We start from the raw sequence: 18420 nt of genomic DNA, 5'->3' as shown, positions 1-18420 counted from the left end.
AAGAGCCAGCCACCAAGAAATCCACTATGAATTTGGAGAGCACAGGGTTTACAATCGCTCAAATGTTTTCCAACCCTAAATTACACTTAAAGCAAACCCACAAATGTTATTTCATGATCTTTCAAAAAAAAACTCACTCAGAAAATCATAGAGAAAAAAGCCTAAAATTCCTCATATTTGCTCTAGTGTTTGATAACAGACTAGAACCTATTTTGTGTGTGTGAGTGTAATATTTGTGTCCAAAATAGGAAACCATTCAAACTAGGGAATCTATTTTGAATGGATTTCTTTGACCGGGTCAAACTCGAGATATATTCTCCACAATTATGATATTATTGGGGGGGGGGGGGGAATTTTCGATATTTAGTCAATGTTTAAAATAGGTACATGTGATCGATGTGTATTTGACTGAACATGGGAAACGGCATGTTAGGATTTATCGATGCGTGTGTCACATCCAAGAAAATCATGTCTTTGGTTCTGCACATTAGTCATAGCCGTATTATTTGGAAAATGGCCTGATCAAATAGGAAAAATGGATGATCAACTTTAGATGATAAGGTCCACTGCAAAGGGGCAAAGGAATGAAATATAGGCCAAATTTATAACATGGTGTATCTTAGGTACTATACTCTGAAATTTTGCATCACTTCTGTTACTCCAAATAATGCAGTTGGAGTCTCTATCAATGATAGTTATGGTCAAATCTCTTATTTGCTTTTGCCTCATTTAACTTTTTCAGTGGTGCTCTAAGTGAGAAATTAATGAATATACTTCGCACATGGACTCGTCTTCTCGTGCATAAAAATTGTACGAGATTTTGAGTCTCGCATGTCTACCATGACGAATCAAATGATTTTTTTTACTCGATTAAATCTTTTACGTCAAAACTGGTTGTGGTTGTCAAGTGTGCCAAATTTATTAATGGCTAAAAATATTAAATTTTTAGCATTTGTTAAAGTTATCAAAACACGCACCACATTCTTGGTAAGAAAAACGAAAGTTCAGCTAATATCTTCACCGTCCTATCTCTAACTCACTTTAGTCTCAAACTTTTGCTCTGCCTCTTGCATAGTTTGGGAGTCGAATTCTGCACTTATGATACTAGTATCTTCACCCCCTAATTCCTTTACCAACAGGGCCGCATGCCTATTGGCCCTTTAGAGTGATTTAACAAGATTCCCCCCTTTACCAACACGAGGAATCTTTGATATTTAGTCAATGTTTAAAACAGGTACATGTGATCGATGTGTATTTGACTGAACATGGGAAACAACATGTTAGGATTTATCGATGTGTGTGTCACATCCAAGAAAATCACGTCTTTGGTTCTGCACATTAGTCATAGCCGTATTATTTGGAAAATGGCCTGAGCAAATAGGAAAAATGGATGATCCACTTTAAATGATAAGGTCCACTGCAAAGGGGCAAAGAAATGAAACATAGGCCAAATTTATAACATGGTGTATCTTAGGTACTATACTCTGAAATTTTGCATCACTTCCGTTACTCCAAATAATGCAGTTGGTGTTTCTGTCAATGATAGTTATGGTCAAATCTCTTATTTGCTTTTACCTCATTTAACTTTTTCAGTGGTGCTCTAAGTGAGAAATTAATGAATATACTTCGCACATGGACTCGTCTTCTCGTGCATAAAAATCGTATGAGATTTTGAGTCTCGCGTGTCTACCATGACGAATCAAATGATTTTTTTTACTCGATTAAATCTTTTACGTCAAAACTAGTTGTGGTTATCAAGTGTGCTAAATTTATTAATGGCTAAAAATATTAAATTTTTAGCATTTATTAAAGTTATCAAAACACGCGCCACATTCTTGGCAAGAAAAACAAAAGTTCAGCTAATATCTTCACCGTCCTATCTCTAATTCACCTCACTCTCAAACTTTTGCTGTGCCCTTGCAGAGTGTGGGAGTCGAACCCCGCACCTGTGATACTAGCGTCCCCACCCCCCAACCTCTTTACCAACAGGGCCCAATGCCTATTGGCTCTTTGGAGTGATTTAACGAGAGAGAAATTTATAGCTGCAGGTCCGAAAATCAAATCGGGTTAGAAAAGAGCCTAAAAAGCCCAAAGTTTTTTTAGCTGGGCCTTGGAAGGGGCTACAATAGCCCATTCTCTGCATGATCCAAACGAGTCCGTATGCTAAACTGACTAATTATTCATAAAGCTTTCTAGCCAGCAAATTTAACAAGATTTTAACTTGAATTCACATGCTAAAGAAACATAATTTGTACATTTGAATAGCTCGTACCAACACTAACGGAGACGAATGTCTACTTTCAAGCGTGAAAATATGACTTTGGAGAATGTAAACGACCTACTCGGTTGGTAATAAAACGTGCAAAGGACCTGTGAAATCTGCGTAATCAATATGGCCTCGTAGCTTACACAATGGGTATGTAGATTTCTAATAATTTCAAATTGGCAAGTCTAGGGTAAGTTTTTTTGATTTGTGGCCATACCCATCCTATACCCAAATATCCAATACTAGATACCATTCAGCTTCGATTTTGTGCTCCTCAATCTAACTTGGCTCTCTGAAACTTTTCCTATTGTCTTGCTTTCTTTCATTTGGTCGATAAGAGAAATTTTCATTGAATTAGGCAATGGAAGAAGAGTGCAACCCTATTACATCGTTCTCCTTCCTTGGTAGATCCACAATATTGGCAAAACCATATTTTACTTTCCTTATTCACCTGAATTCTTTGGAACAGACTCCCTAATAGCTTCGGATCTCGTTTTTCTTACCTAAACTGGCCATATGATTCGTATCGATCAGGTCTCGCGACCCTAGCGACGCCTTGTTAGGGTCGGGCAGCGCCTGCCTAGCCACCGCCAGTCTTTTTTTTTTTTTTTTTTCTCTCCTTCTCTTTCATGGCATTTGTGCTCGAGCGGAGGCAGCGGTAGCAACAAGGTGGTCGCCAGAGGCCAGCGAACACTTGGCAGCCCTCGCCGTGCCTCGGCGACCGGCCGACGCCGCTGCCCACTCTAGCCCTCCCTTCCTTATGGCTATGCATGAATATGGGAAAGGGTTAGGCTTTTTTTTTTATTTCTCCCTTTTTTCTTACCTATGTCAGCACTTGGTTAATATTAAATTCCCGTCACCCTAATTAGTGTAATTAGCGTTACATGGAATGCCACGTTAGATTCCCTTTGCGTATTTAACATAAGTATCGACTTGAACAAGAAAAAAGAAATCTAGATGGCAACCAATTTCACCACCATCACTAATCTACCCAGGACATTGCCGGCGACGGCAAGTAAGATTGAGTCGCCACCGGCGTCGCTCGATCCAATCGATCCATGTTGCCGTCAACACTGTGAGCCACAAGGACCTTGCTTGTATTGCCGTTGAGTTGAACTCTACGATCGAGTCTTCACCAAGTTGGTTAATGCTTGCTGGCCTGTTCTAATTAAATGTCTAATTTTACTAACTAGTGACTAACTTTGAGGCCCGACCACATTACAAATTGACTACTCTACTCGCTGGCTCACTCGATTTAGATTCTGGCCGTGGTTGATCCGTCGCTTGATTGTGGCCGCCCAAGCTTAATATCAAGTTTAATCCCGTGGTTAATGCACCTAAGCAAGTCCTTAAACTACTTCATCTCAACTTTGGGATCTAAAATGCGAAGTATTCCCCTAGGCGAGGGAAGAAAAACTTTTCCCTAACTAAGGAGAGTAGGGCGCACGAGCACCGGCACGTAAAAATAAGGAACGTAGTCTGGCAGTCCGCCACATTTGTGGACAAGCACAAACGGCCTGTTGGTTGGAAACAATCTTGGTTTGGTGAGGTTACCAATGTAACCACCAACTAAGGATCCAAGCGAGGCCCCGGGGCCATCGCTTGATGGTGGCCGCCCAAGCTTAATATGAAGTTTTAACTTAATAAGTCCTATTAGGCTCAACTTTGTCACTTAGGGTCCATTTATTTATCGGAAACTGAACAATTTGGAAAATATCTTCCCGAAAAAGATTGCTTGTATCGTTTGAAATAATTAATCAATGAAAATTATTTTTATTGTCAACAATAATTTATGTCTAAATATTTTCATGTAAGATGAAAAATATTTTTCGTTTATTCTTTTTTTATAAACGATACGGGCGATCATTATATAGAAAAATATTTTCTGAATTACAAATTTTCCTTAAAACAAACGTAACATTGGTCGTACTTATGCGTGTTTGATCACTCTAGGCTTGTTCGGATCATATAAGTTCATCGAGAGGTGTTTGAGTAATCGACACATGATTTTGCCTTGATGAGTTCCCAAGTTTCATTCATGCCTAGCTGGTCGATGAAGTATCTCGACGCATAAATTTGCCTCTCTTTTGTTTTTTTTTCTCTTTTATGTGTTAACTAAGTCCATGTCATGTTCGATTTGTCTACCAATACATTTATATAACAAGTCACATTCTTATTTCAAACCCATGCTAGACTTAATATCATAAATAACTTACGTGCTCCCCTTTTATGACAATCTCTATGCATAAAAATTGCCATTGTATCATATTCACAAGAATAAGTATAATATTCCCTTACCTTTTTATGAATAACACGAAGCAGTAACGTGTGTGACATTCCGACTTTTAAATAACAAGGTCCAAATTTTCCATTGACTATTTATATATATAGTGCTATAACAAATATAATGTTTTTATTTCTTTTTTAATATTCAAGAAATCAAAAACTTGGAAAAAGAAAAACAGGGAAGTGGAGACTTTTAGGACGGCGAAGGACCGCAGGCTTTCTTGGCTTAAGGCCCAAGAGAGAGAGAGAGAGATAGAGAGCGCGCACACGCGAAGGTCCACGGGTCCACCTTCCCTCCTTCCTCCCTCCTCTTCGACCTCTCTCTCTCTCTCTCTCTGTTCTTCCTTCTGCTACACCGCCGTTCGCGTTTCGGGCATCGAAGCGGCGGACCCTTTTGAGCTCTCTCCCGGACGCCCCCCCCCACCACCACCCCCGTGGCCCGGCCGATGAGAAGATGCTGGCGGCGACGTCTCTCCACCACCACCACCTGCCCGCGTTGACACCCTCCCCCGTTGCCTTCCACGCATCAAGATCGCCATGTCAAGGTCGGTCCTGGCTCCTCCGCTCGTCGTTGCCGTTCTTGTTTGCCGATTCGTCGCGCGCTCGAACGTGGGTCGTGCTTGTTTTGGGTCGGGGCGGTTTTTTTTCCTTCGGGAGTTTGTTGTTGAGCTGCTTTTTGGAGGGTTTTTCCAGACGAAAAGTCGTTTCTTGAGCCAGCTGAGTTTCTTGTAATTTTGGATCGGTGGTGCTTGTTTTGTGGGGTTCTTTTTATCCGCCCTCTTCGTGATTATAGGTTTCCCCGTAGGAATAGTAACAATGCGTTTTTGAAGGCGACATTACTTTTGCAGGCTTTCCTCTTTGTGGAGAAACATGTTGCTTAACCTGTCCCTTTTGGTACATAGTTAATAGCGGAAGGTGATTTCTTTGTTAGTAGTTTTTATCCCTAGATGATGTGACGAAGTAATTTTTCTGGATAGTAGTTTCCAACAATCTGGGAGATGCACTCGTTGCTAAGGATGGAGTTTCAGGGGCGAGAGACTAGGTTTTAAACACCCTGTGGTCATTCTGCAGCCTGTGTGATTTAATGATGAAGCGAGCTTGCTCTCGAGTCTCGAAATTGGCCGTAATGCTCTTAGTTGTTGGAATGCAGGTTTCTGACGATTTCTAGTATCAGGAGAGTTGTAAATTCAATTTCGAGTAATCCTAGGAGCAGTTACACTGGAGTTACAAAGTATGCGACGATTGCTTCAGCTGGGTTAGCGGGGCAACCGTACAGGTTACACGTGCACTGTAGATTTCCCGGCAGAGGGCGTGATGCTTTCCAACGATATAGTCCTGGACAATGTTTCTACATGCGTTATTTGTCAAGGAAATTATCTGTCTTCTCGGTAAGCAGTGCAGTGAGCCATCATGCCCAGCTCACTTGGAAAAGGATCTCGCAGAAGTGCCATTCTAGTGGCGGTGGTTTTCCCCGCACAAATAGGATTGCTCAAGCAGTCAGTCTTGGCTTGATCCGCTCGCCGCTTGTTGTTCCCAGTATCTTTGCTTTCACCACAGGGCAGCTAGCATGGGCAGAGAGAAGTTTTGTCGATACAGATTATTACCCATCACCGAATGCTTTCTACAAGCGTGCCCAGCATGGGCATGCTGTTGTCACGTCGCTAGTGTATGCAGTTTACGAAGGCATCGTGTTACTTTTGAGAGCTCTATATTTAATGATTTTGTTCTCACCCAGCATAATGATGGCACCATTTGTGGATTGTTGTGGAACCCAGTTTCGGAGATTGTGGCTTCAGGTTGTTCTTCGAACACTGGAAAGAGCAGGTCCTGCATTTATAAAATGGGGTCAGTGGGCTGCAACAAGGCCGGACCTCTTTCCTAGAGACTTATGCGCTCAGCTTGCAGAGCTTCACACGAAGGCCCCTCAACATAGCTTCAAATACACAAGAAAGACTATTGAGAAGGCATTTGGTCGCAAACTTTCTGATATATTTGAGCATTTTGAGGAGGTTCCAGTGGCATCTGGAAGTATTGCTCAAGTGCATCGAGCTTCTTTGAGATCTCGATACCCTGATCAACAGGCAAAACCCATGGTGGTTGCTGTAAAGGTTAGACATCCCGGCGTTGGTGAATCCATTAGAAGAGATTTTGCAATAATCAACCTGGCAGCGAAAGTTTCGAATTTTATTCCTACTTTGAAGTGGTTGAGATTGGATGAGAGTGTCCAGCAATTTGCAGTTTTTATGATGTCTCAAGTTGACCTTGCAAGAGAGGCTGCCCATCTGAGTCGCTTCATTTACAATTTCCGGATGTGGAAGGATGTTTCTTTTCCGAAGCCAGTGTATCCTCTTGTTCATCCAGCTGTTTTAGTGGAAACTTATGAGCAAGGGGAGTGCGTCTCACACTATGTCGATGGGCTTGAAGGACATGCTCGCCTTAAAAGTGCACTTGCTCACATAGGGACACATGCACTTCTGAAGATGCTTCTGGTAACATTTCACTTATTAATGCTGCCAAAAACATGAATTAATTCTTTTTTCACTATCTAGTTTGATGCTTCGGTTGATTCTTCATTGAGAAATGGAGGACTCTTTTGTCAATTTGTGCCAGATCTTTGGGTGACATAAGTCGCCCAATATCTGAGTGCATGGAACTAATGTGACCTGAGTACTCATGGCATTCTTTACCAGCTCACTTAACCGTTGGTCTCGTGTCTTTATCAGGTAGACAACTTCATTCATGCAGACATGCATCCCGGGAACATCCTTGTCCGGGTAGCTAAGAACAAATCTTCTCGGAAACAGCTGTTTAAGTCAAAGCCTCATGTTGTATTCCTTGATGTTGGCATGACCGCTGAACTGTCTAAAAGTGACCGTGTAAATTTATTGGAATTTTTTAAAGCTGTAGCTCGTCGTGATGGCCGTACTGCTGCTGAACGTGCACTTAGATTATCAAAGCGGCAAAACTGTCCAGATCCTAAATCCTTTATAGAGGTACTGTTTACTGTATTTGTGGCATTTACTTTGATGAGAATGAAATCTTTTTGCAAATCCTCAATATTTTATAGTACCCTCATCAAATGATTTAGAAAAATTGAAACCTTCATCTGCAGGCCTTCATATTCATTATGAGGGTCTACACAGTATTTCTGTTGTCTGACTTTAAATCGATTTGTGTCTGTTAAAATTTTCACTTGGCACGAGTGATGAGATTTTTCTTATTAAGAATAGGCAATTACCTAATTAGTCTAATTTCATTTTCTTAAATATTCTAGCTTTTAGTTGGTTTTTACCTTCACTAATGGATTAGTATCATGAGGATACTTGTTTCCCGATGCTGGTACTACACTTGAGAGTTTTGGTACTCTGTTATGTATAATTAGGCCACTTTGCAAGTGCCTGAAAATGACCTTTTCGAATATTGTTTTACGAAAGACCCTTGCTTTTCGCAATGTAATGACTGCTCGTGATAGCTTTTTGTAATAATATGCGTACTGGCTCCCCAGTGCACCTCATGAGAGCTTTTGCAAATTATAGTAGTGAACTTTCTTTCTGCTATTATCCTTTTTTAATGTGGAAATGTCAAACAAAATGAATGACAGGAAGTGGAGGAGGCTTTCAGTTTCTGGGGAACTCCTGAAGGTGATAAGATCCATCCTGCTGATTGCATGCAGGAACTACTTGAGAAAGTTAGGCGTCATAAAGTGAATATCGATGGCAATGTGTGCACTGTGATGGTAACTACTTTGGTTCTTGAGGTAAATTCTCTGTCTTGTTTCCTTGGCAATTTGAAGCAACCGAAGACATGGCAAATATTTCGTGAAGCAATGATGATCCTTGCATCACAATTATCTCAAGCTGTTCAAACTGATTCTCTTTCTTAAATCCCATTTTATATGTTCAATGGTATTGGGATTTTTTCTGTAGTGCCTCTGTTTTTGCAATTCTTTTTAGCCTCTTCCACTCATTTTTCTATGAATAAGCTATCAACATGTATAAAAGAGCATGAAGATACAATTACCCATGATCTGGGTTTCGGGCTTTTGACCGCTTTTTTCAAACTCACGTTCATGTTTGGTTTGTTTATGTCAATGGAACAAGAGATTCATTTCTCATGGCTGGTTGATTGTTGTGCAGGGTTGGCAACGGAAGCTTGATCCAGGGTACAATGTGATGCAGACTCTGCAGACTTTGCTGCTCAGAGCTGACTGGGCAAAATCTCTATCCTACACAATTGATGGACTTATGGCCCCATAAGAAGGATTTTCTCTGTGTAGCTACTCTTCTGAACAATTTTGACAGCCGAAACGGTCTAGGTATACAGTGCTTTCAAGAAATAACAAGCGGGCTATAGGACCTCTTTTTTATTTTTGATATTTTCGCTTGTACTCAACCATATTTTTTGTTCCATTTCGTGTACTTAAAACAGTTCCAAAAGTTTTGACTGTTGAGTTTGGACTTCCAACTGACTGATGAGAGCTCAAAGATTGCTGAAAATAGAAATAAAAGTGTTATTATTCCCATTATTGGCTGTTTCTCCCATTCAGTTTAGGTTTACCATCCGAGATTTCGATATCTGAGTACGCCTCCCTCGCTGATATGGGGTCAGTTTTGTGGTTAGAGTCCTACGAATTCGTAAATGTTTTCAACGAGGTGGAATTCTAGATCCTTCCAAGATCATTTTTTCGGTCGTCAAGTTGAAGAGCACGAGATTCTCAGGCAGATGGGACTGCTTGAAGAAATCTGGATCTTGTCATTTGGTAAATGGAGCTACCAAGCAATCTGATATATGGCTTGTTTGATATGTTTTTAAGTACTTTTTTTTTTTTTTTATCGAAAGTGTTTTTAAGTACTTCACAGGTAGGCTGCAATAGCTTTGAGATGGTGCAGAATCTTTCATTTCCCTCCGTTTGGACCTTCTAAGATATGAAGTGGCTCATCATTGTTCCTTTTACCCTCAGGTGTAGCCTGTGTGTGTGTGTGGCTTTATATGTTCTTTCCTGAGGAGATTCAGAGGAAGTTGTTTGAAACATAGTACATTGTGCTTCTGTTGTCCTAACATAATCAAAGTAATCAGTGGTACTAATTTGTAACTGGTGGCACAGAAATCGATTGATTGTGTTGTTCTAAAATGTCAACCTGTCTGTTGTCGGGGATTTGGAATAAGGAAGTACGAAAAGAAACGGGAAAATTACGTGATCAAACTTTCAACCGTCAGACAATATTTTCCCTTAAATTCTATTTTGTTACGGCCGTTTAGTTCTTCACTATTCTTTTCGTTGAATGTGCAATGCCTCATGACTTACTTTTAAGGGGTAGAAGTGTATTTTTCATCTCATTTTTTATATGAAATTTATCTTTTGCAATATGGGAGAAAATGATAAAAAAAAGAAATGGGAGAGAAGTAGATCTACTGTTTAAATGATAGTAGATAAAAAATAAATACCAACAATACTAGTTAGTATTAAAAATGTGTTAAAATAGTAATATTTTGATTGATCAATTAAAGTTTTTATTAATGAATTATTTACCTCGATTATTATTCGATAAAACTTTCTGTTGATCAATCATTTTTTTACATTAATTGATTATTTAAAAACACATAATAAGTAATCAATTTTTATTAGTTGACTTTTTTTGTTTTTATTAAAGTGGCTTACGTTTTCTTATTAATGTGGCTATATTCATCAAATTTGAACATATCTTTATTGTCTAATACTATTATTGATATTTCCTTTTTCTATGATTACTATTTTAGTTAATTTAGTATTCCTCCGTTTCCATATTTTTTTTTGTTTGTCGACAACAATTAAGAGTAAAAGATATATTTTCAATAAAAAAAATGACGAAAGTGCACTTTGTCCCTTGAAAGCAATGTGCATTGCATCTGATGATGGAGAAAACGACAAAGGATCAATGACAGTAATAAAATGAGAGTTCAGGAGCACACGACAGAAACCTCGGGGGGGGGGGGGGCGCGGGTGGGTGAAACGCGTACTAGCCCAGCCCAGCCCAAAATTCAGGGGAGTTTTGCGTAATTTTCCCCGAAATGAACAAATTTTTAGACCAAGGTGCAAATTGGCTGGCATGAATGTGACATGTGCCTCAGAATCTATTTATAGAATGGTCAATCAGCTCAATATATCTACATTCCGAACCAATTGATCTGCAACTAATGATTCTCCAGCATATGCATGCTGGATGCAGTTCATGATTTGAACTTCTGTACACAGAATGAGAGAGAGAAATAGAGAAAGAGAGGTATCAAAATTTCTATAGACGAAACATGCCCTTCCATCTGCCCAAGTCAGAAATCTAGGAATGCTGAATATCTTGATGAAGCCATCTGAGTGAAGCCCTGGCATTTCGCATGACTTCCCCCAACATACAAGACTCCATTCGAAGACACTGCTAAGCGTCAGCACTATCCATGAGAAACCCACATCAGTTAGGACACCTTTAAGCGCACACTCGGGGTAAGAAGCAAGGAAAATGGTACATATGAACAAAAATGAAGCGAAATACGAGCAGTAAATACCGGGTGGCCGATACAAGAGGAGAACAGAAGAGAAAGAGGGCGAAACTAAATCAGAGGAAAGATGCATTTGAAATGTAACTCACTTTGCAGATGTAAGCTCGCGTATTTCGTCGATTGCTCTGCTTAAACTATTTACAGCCATTTTCTTCACCTGCATTAAAATAAAGGCATTGTAGATGGAGTATTTCTAACATTCACATTTGGAAGGATAATCCCAAATAGTAAAACTTACCTCGAGCTTGTCTACTCTGGCCTCATGTTCTTCTGGGAGCAGGCGGAGTTCATCGATCAAATGGATGCACTCAGCAGCGCTCTCAGGTGAAACGAAGTGCAGAATCACATTTACACTAGACTGCAATGCTCCATAAACCAAATGTACCATGAAGAAACAGTAGTTGGTAAAAGCATATTCTTTGTAGCAATTATCAGATACCGTTATTACCTTGGGACTTCTAATTTGATATGGGCACCCGGCAGGAATAATGACAGCCTCACCAACATGTTGCTCAAAAGTCCAGGGTTCGATTTCTAGAAAACCAAGAGAGGATAAGTCAAAATAAGGAAATGCTGAACTATATAGTGAAATATAATGACAACATCATACCAAACTCATCCTTGAGCCTCAACTTGTGATATTTGTCAAGATAGTAACACTGATCCAGAATTGGATGGACGACCTGTCACATGCAAGGCATCAGTCCAACAATCTAGGATATAGGGGGGCACATATATAGGCCGAAGTGACTACTTCATCAACTTACACGCTTCTGAGAGTCACATGGCTGCACGAATTCAGCAGAGTATCGCCTAAAGTATTCTACAAGCTTTGGTACATCTTCCCTGCGGAACACATCCCACTGGGCACCACAAGATTTTCCCACTTTCTTCATGTAATGGCTATGGCTTTCTGTCTGATTCTCATAAAGCTTTGGCTCTTTAGAGTGTTGGATATCCTCTATCGATGTGCTATTGTGATCTTGTTTCTGTTTGTTATCTCGGGCAATTAGACAAGGCGGTTCTTCTGAGGTCGTTGCCAGCCAAGTCACTCTTGCCATTTTCTTCCGTATTTGGGTCTCATCTATACTCACATCAAGCGCCTCACTTGAATTTTCAATGTCAGTTCCCAAGAGTTCACCATTTGGAGCACCAGTTGACCCCTTTTTATCCTGAGCCTGGCGCTTCCTCATCAGCTTTTTGATTCTATTAATTTTGTCCGGCGAAACATCATCTGTAGTATTCGCCAAAATATTAACCTATTTTTAAAACAAAGAAAAGGCATAAATAGGAATGGTAAGACACGTCTTCCACATGCTCATTCTTTCATTATCCATCTATGCAGGCTAAGCGCAAGTGCAAATTATAAAGAACAAATGTACAAGATTCAGAGTTAAAAAGATACAAGACAAAAAATGGGCATTGTGGTTCCAAGCATGCAAACATAAGCCAAAAAAAAAAAAATGCTGACAAAGTAATAAGAGATTAGAGCAACATACCACATCACACAAATCATAGCATAGTTTTGACCCAAATTGTGCCGAGGGATGTTCATTAGGACTGCAATAGGAGATATAGACATATGGACCAATTTCAGCTGACATATTTTCCAGAGGCAACATTGTGGCAAGATTTAAGCGGCCTAAATCTGGGTTCATGTAATCCTGAAGTGGTAATGCAGAGAGAATTTCAGCATAATGAGCAGGGAATTGTTCACGAAAATATCGGGATGAAAGCCAACTCTTTATCTCCAGTTTCTCATGTCGAATACTTTCACGTGCTTTCCCTCTGAAAGAGCCAATAAACGATTGTCTCATGCTGATTTCTACCTGCCATGCACAACATAAGCTAATTTAATAGCAATTAGCATTGTGCACTAAGCAAGGAGACAGAACAAGAAAATCATTGGAGCATATAGGGACAGAGCAATAATTAAAAATATCTTATGAAATTGTCGAAGGTAAAAAAAAACAACACTGCTGGCGAAATTACTCCCAAGGTATATGGAGGATAGCTAATCCATAATGCTGTCCTGAGGCAGTGGAAAAGGGATAAGAAACTCGAGTTAAAGCCCAACTCACCTCACTAGTGACTAGTGATCCTACCTATCACATGTCTAAAGAGGATGTAAACCTACTATAGTTGCTGCTCATTGCATCTTTAAGTAGAACCATAAGCCTCAACTCCCATTTAAGCAACTTATAATCACTGTCGTTGTTGCTATTATGGATTATCCTTGCTCGCATGGTCTACCAATAATTGTCAGTGCTCTGATGCCAAATGTGATTTGGCTGGGGTAGAAGCAACATAATTCCAACTATCATCTGGTAAGCGGAGAATCACCAAGGTCACCAGCTTTGGTCCAAATTATAACAGTCTAATCTGACTATATTAAGTAGGATCCCATGAGTAAGATAATATGCATATGCTTTTACACAACCCAGAAAAATCATACTTCCGACCAGACAAAGATTAGGCATAGGTCACCCTATATTTCTCTTTCGAAGATATAAGTGGCATGTTTGCAAAAAAAGCTACATTAAGAGATTGTTTTGATGCACTAGCCAAGAGCGATTTCTTAACACATAAATTCTAGGACAAACAACAAATTGGTCATCAGTAAAGTCCTTAAGATAATGAAACAAGTGGTCTTAAATTGGCAGTTCTGTCCTTAAGTGGTCTGTAAAGATATAGAATATGTATGTCTTAATATGTATATTTTTTAATAAACCCTGCGAAAACCGTGTATGTCATATTCTGAAACGTTACTCAGGGTTTCAATTTCATTCCAATGACAAAAAGATCAGCTTTAGCAAATCTAACATCATATCTACCTGAGTTGCTGGTCCTGATGAAAAGAATTATTTGAGCCATTGTATCAATGCAGACTGCAATGAATTCTTTTAATGACTTTACAGATTCAACATCAGAATTGCACTTGTTATGGAATAACATTTGATCATCAGTAAAGTCAAGGAACATGAAAGACCATTTTGAGCCATTGTATCAGGGTCTATTGATTTTTGGACTGTTAAGGGTGGTTCTCATTTTAAAACATATACGGAAGATCTCCATTCTATTCTTTAGGTTCACAAGAAGAATCTTAATAGGGAAGCCATGTGTAATGCACATTGAAAGGAAAATGAGGGTGATCTCTTTCACCAGGAACTTAGATAAGGCCTTTTATATGACGAATGGTCACGTAGAAACACTGACCTCAGACCACTCCAGGCAAGGACTGGCTTTTGATGCTTCCTTTTCATTTTCACACCTGGCAATGCTACCCTCGAGGTAGGTACAGAACATAGCAACCGGGTCCCAACTAAGATCTGATGTCCTCCAAAGTATGTCACGAACAATAACTGGATGACCTCTAACCCAGTGCTTCTGGAAGTGCTCACACTTATCAGCATAAACTTCCAATGCAGTTGGGTAATACAGGAAGTTATCATTTGAAGTTCTCCTTGTTGCTGCTTGTTGCAACTGCTTACTTACAGCTTCATGATTATCCCCATGACACAAGGGGCAACACAAATTACCATCTAAGTTTTCTCGTAAATCATAGCTGCAAACAACTTCTTCCGCCTTTTTCTCTAGCTCTTTACTCCAGTTTACGGGAAAAAAGGATTGCAGGTTGAATCGGCCTTTACTACAACAGCCAAACTCCCATGGTGGGCATGATACATCATCGCCGTTACAAGCTTTTGAAGTCGCTAACGGCATTGAAACAGTGAGAGATTTACCACCATATCTTTGCTCAAGTTTGCTTATTGACTTTGCAGAAAGTTGTTTATGACCCTGAACAGAGGCTTTTCTCTTTCTATCGTATTTATTGTTGGGTAACTTCACTCCTTTTGGTAAAATCCCTCGATAGAAATCCCAATAACAACTTAAGCAAAGATTATAAGAACAACTTGAACAGCTCCTATGGAGATCCAGGATTGATGTTCTGCAATTATTGCTGCTCCAGGAACCATGCCAAGTATCAGATATGTGAAGCCAACTATTTAAGAGACTAAATCGTGGAACTATTAATTAGCAAAGGACATACCAGCAATATTGCTTATTAAAGCCACATTCAGCTTGATGGATTTCAACTTGAGAAACTTCCATTCCTGCAGCAAATAACCGATATTAGATCAATTACAAATTATATCGATGGTTGAAGCATCATATCGGATAGAAAAATTCCAATAACATGTAATATTCAAACCTTTTAATTTTGCCTCGACCTCAAGCTCAATGCTTCGTTCATGATTTATTTCTTTCAGTACAGGAAGAAGAACAGAGATCAAGTAATGAGAATGTAAAATTTTGTCAGCTCTACTGTCATCAATTGAAAGTTCCTGAAACAAGAGATAAGCAGATATAATCAAACCCATCTAATGCAAACAAGGAATCCTCTGGATCACATGTCAATAAAATCACAATTCAGACCTGACAGGCACTGTCCTTATATTTGTAAGCCAAGCACCCCTTACACCTGCAAGTTTTGCGACAAACTGGACATTCCATCTTAACTTCTTCTTGTGTGTCGAAGTACCTGGATTCATTTGAATTTCTCATGTTACAGACTATAGAATATGTAAAAAAAAACTAAATAATGGTATGTTAAAAATGCCCCTTCCTACTGGTTAACAATGACCAGAAATGAGATAATCAGGTTGACCTTTCTAGAGATTTGAAAGGGAAAAGATCAATATTCTCCGAAGCATGGGCCTGAAAAGATATTGTTTCTTGCACAAACCACAATGCCAAGGACTTGGAGTTTTATATAGCCCAAGAAACGTACTTTTTAGATGGCAATACTTTTGGCTATCCAGTTTAAGCAAATAAGTAATGCTATAATTTAAGTTGACCACAGGTTTAGCAGCTGTACTACAACACAAAGACATGACCACCTATGCTACATCCCCACATCAGACAACTGGCTAGTTTCCAATGTCACCTGTATGCAGAACCAACTCTCATGTAAAATTAAGAGTTCAGATCCTTTATTAGCAATTAATTGAGTTTTACCCATCTTAGGTAGTGTCATATGTAGTCTCTTTTTTCCTTTTAGTGCATTTATGATGTATCAAAGACAACCTTCCTCACTCGAACAGATACTAAAATCAAGATGAACACACTTCAATCTTTAAATCCATCCCATGAAGATTGATAGCATTCCAGCAGAAAAGATGAACATTGATAGTCAACAACAAAAACTGACAATCCACAATGATTCAAGTGAGAAAAAACAAAAAAAAGGAACAACCCACCATTACAACCAAATCGAGATTGAACAAGAAATTCAATGCCACGAAAAAAAATGTCAAACTGGAATGATCACAGAAGCACTAACCTCCCCTTGATGCACTCCAAGCAGAAGTGATGCTTCCTACAACTCGAACACTTGATCAAACTCGCGGCATCGCTGCTTTTACACCAGTGACACTTCTTCCTCCCGACTTTCTCCACATTCCTCTTATATGGCATAACCTTGAGATTACCAAACAACTATGAATCAAGAACAAGCGAAGAAAACTCCACACACGAAAGCAGAACCAAGGAGGACAACAAAAGCACGCGACACACATGGTACCAACCTGAACTGCCCCAATTGGCAGCGGCTCAAGATTCTTAGACCGGAACCGCCTCCTCGGAGCAACATTAGCATCGACTCCTACCTTAACATCGCACTGAGAACCCACATTGTCGTTCGCGCTCGCGCCCCCGCTCTGCTGCCGCCGCGCGGCCGATTGCGAAATCACCATGACGCCGTTGGGCAAACGCCGCATCATATCCTCGCCGCCGCTCCCCTCCACCTCGCGCCGCTTCTCGGCCTCCCTCTTCACCACAATCCTCACCAGGTCCCTCGCCAGATTCTTCCGCCTCAGCCTCACCGCCCGCCGACCGGGCTTCTCGATCTTCTGAGCCCTAATTTTGAGGTTGTGGAGCGCGGGGACCTTACCTTCCGATTTCCCGGTCCTCCTCTGGATCTTGAGCGACTCGGGCACTTTCTCCTTGTGCTGGCGGTGCTTCCCCTGCAGGTAGTGAATTTCGCAGAGCTTCTTGTCCTCCATGACCGGGCGATTGCACCGCCATTGACGGCCGTCCGTCCGGTTGCACCGCAAGTGGTCCGGCAGAGCCGCGTCTGCCTTCATGGTCGGACCCCCTGAACCGCAATTTCCCGGAAAAAAGGGGTCTTTGCCGGGAAAATCTGGCGATCTTCGGTGGAAAATCAGCAGACCCAGAGGTGGGTTTTGTGCTTCTGCGGGTGACAAAGAAAAGGGTTTTAAGCAGGAGATGTGGGTATTTATCTTGGGCAGAAAAGATGCAGAGATTCAGATACAGTATGTGGGGAGTGGCATTCTTGAGAATTGCGAGGACACAGAGAGTCCAAATGGGTATTGGAATTCATGGATTTTCTTGGGTTTTAAGCGTTGATTTGGGATTGGATCTGGGATTTGGGATTTGGGTTTTGGGTTTTGGTTTCTAGGATTTCATCTTTCCCAAAAGACTGCAAATTTGAAAATTTCATGGCCAAACCCACCAAGATCGGAGGTATGATGTGTTTTCCCTTATATGCACTGCATAAACTTGATTGCAGCATTCATTTGCACTTGATCTATTTTCCTTTTTCTGATGCATTTGTATTTGGGTTCCTCTTAAATTGATTTCTGATGCATTTGTAAGTGATAGTTTCTGAACTGATGCGGCTGCTCTAGAGGAATTGACAGATAGTTTTGTTAGGTTCACAAATTTTGGTCAGTCGATGGTGTCTTTTACAACCATGATGCAGATATAATTAATGTGAGAAGCAGATATTTTTTCCAACTTACCATGTTTTGAGGACCTGATGATCCCCTGAATTCAGGCAATTCTACATTGTGCTGTTACAGGATCAAGGGAAAATGTCTACGAGCAATGTTTTATGTGTTGAATCCGCACAAAGGTCTTCTGAGCATGTGTCTCTGCTGGCATAAATCCTGCAATAACAGTTGTAACAAATTGCTCCCACACGTGTTGAATCGATGATTCGTCTTCTAGGCTCTACGTTACGAGAAATTGTTAGGTGCTCGGGCAGCGATGCCGACTCTCATTCGTGCGAGTGATCACGTGCGAGGAAAAATGAGTGTAATCTCGGTACATATGACAACATTACCGTTCACTCACTCAATTTTACAAGTTTTTGGATGCTTTGCTTAGTCTTTCTTGTTCGAGGTTGGCAATATTTAGAAGTGGACTTTCCTTTCTTGGATTTGCAGATTATCAGCTTAGCCCATATCATAAAAGCATGAATTTTCAGATCATTGCGAGTAGGACACCAGGAATGGCACAAGAACCCTCTATTG

The 18420-nt window shown here is 40.3% G+C and overlaps 2 protein-coding genes across 2 annotated transcripts; one reads left to right on the top strand and one right to left on the bottom strand.

The window, feature by feature from the left end:
• Positions 1 to 4804: 4804 nt before the first annotated feature.
• LOC115690840 (uncharacterized) lies at positions 4805 to 9077 on the top strand. The gene is made up of 5 exons (XM_030617320.2): positions 4805 to 5097; positions 5703 to 7041; positions 7276 to 7545; positions 8154 to 8309; positions 8689 to 9077. The coding sequence occupies exons 1-5, from the start codon at positions 5090 to 5092 to the stop codon at positions 8806 to 8808; spliced, it is 1893 nt and encodes a 630-aa protein (XP_030473180.2). The 5' UTR covers positions 4805 to 5089; the 3' UTR covers positions 8809 to 9077.
• A 1940-nt stretch (positions 9078 to 11017) lies between these two features.
• On the bottom strand, positions 11018 to 17579 carry LOC130140402 (lysine-specific demethylase JMJ28-like). Its single transcript, XM_056319708.1, has 12 exons — positions 16672 to 17579; positions 16428 to 16564; positions 15521 to 15626; positions 15297 to 15429; positions 15135 to 15198; positions 14300 to 15044; positions 12583 to 12912; positions 11851 to 12342; positions 11694 to 11766; positions 11532 to 11617; positions 11322 to 11441; positions 11018 to 11240 (listed from the first exon to the last, which is right to left on the bottom strand). Exons 1-12 carry the CDS (start codon positions 17227 to 17229, stop codon positions 11169 to 11171), a joined length of 2916 nt encoding a protein of 971 aa, XP_056175683.1. The 5' UTR covers positions 17230 to 17579; the 3' UTR covers positions 11018 to 11168.
• Positions 17580 to 18420: the final 841 nt, after the last annotated feature.

The sequence above is a fragment of the Syzygium oleosum genome, unplaced genomic scaffold (assembly GCF_021117445.2).
Source record: "Syzygium oleosum isolate NSW1041296 unplaced genomic scaffold, Sole_v2.1 Sole_v2.18, whole genome shotgun sequence".
Classification (NCBI taxonomy): Eukaryota; Viridiplantae; Streptophyta; class Magnoliopsida; order Myrtales; family Myrtaceae; genus Syzygium; species Syzygium oleosum.
This window is presented reverse-complemented; position numbering and strand designations above follow the sequence as displayed.

Coding starts and splice junctions, on each gene's coding strand:
- LOC115690840 (XM_030617320.2), top strand. Junction 7,042..7,275: donor CACTTCTGAAGATGCTTCTG/GTAACATTTCAC, acceptor TGTCTTTATCAG/GTAGACAACTTCATTCATGC. Junction 7,546..8,153: donor ATCCTAAATCCTTTATAGAG/GTACTGTTTACT, acceptor AATGAATGACAG/GAAGTGGAGGAGGCTTTCAG.
- LOC130140402 (XM_056319708.1), bottom strand. CDS start 17,229: ATGAAGGCAGACGCGGCTCTGCCGGACCACTTGCGGTGCAACCGGACG. Junction 12,913..14,299: donor CTTGCCTGGAGTGGTCTGAG/GTCAGTGTTTCT, acceptor TGTGCATGGCAG/GTAGAAATCAGCATGAGACA. Junction 11,442..11,531: donor ATCAAATTAGAAGTCCCAAG/GTAATAACGGTA, acceptor GGAGCATTGCAG/TCTAGTGTAAATGTGATTCT.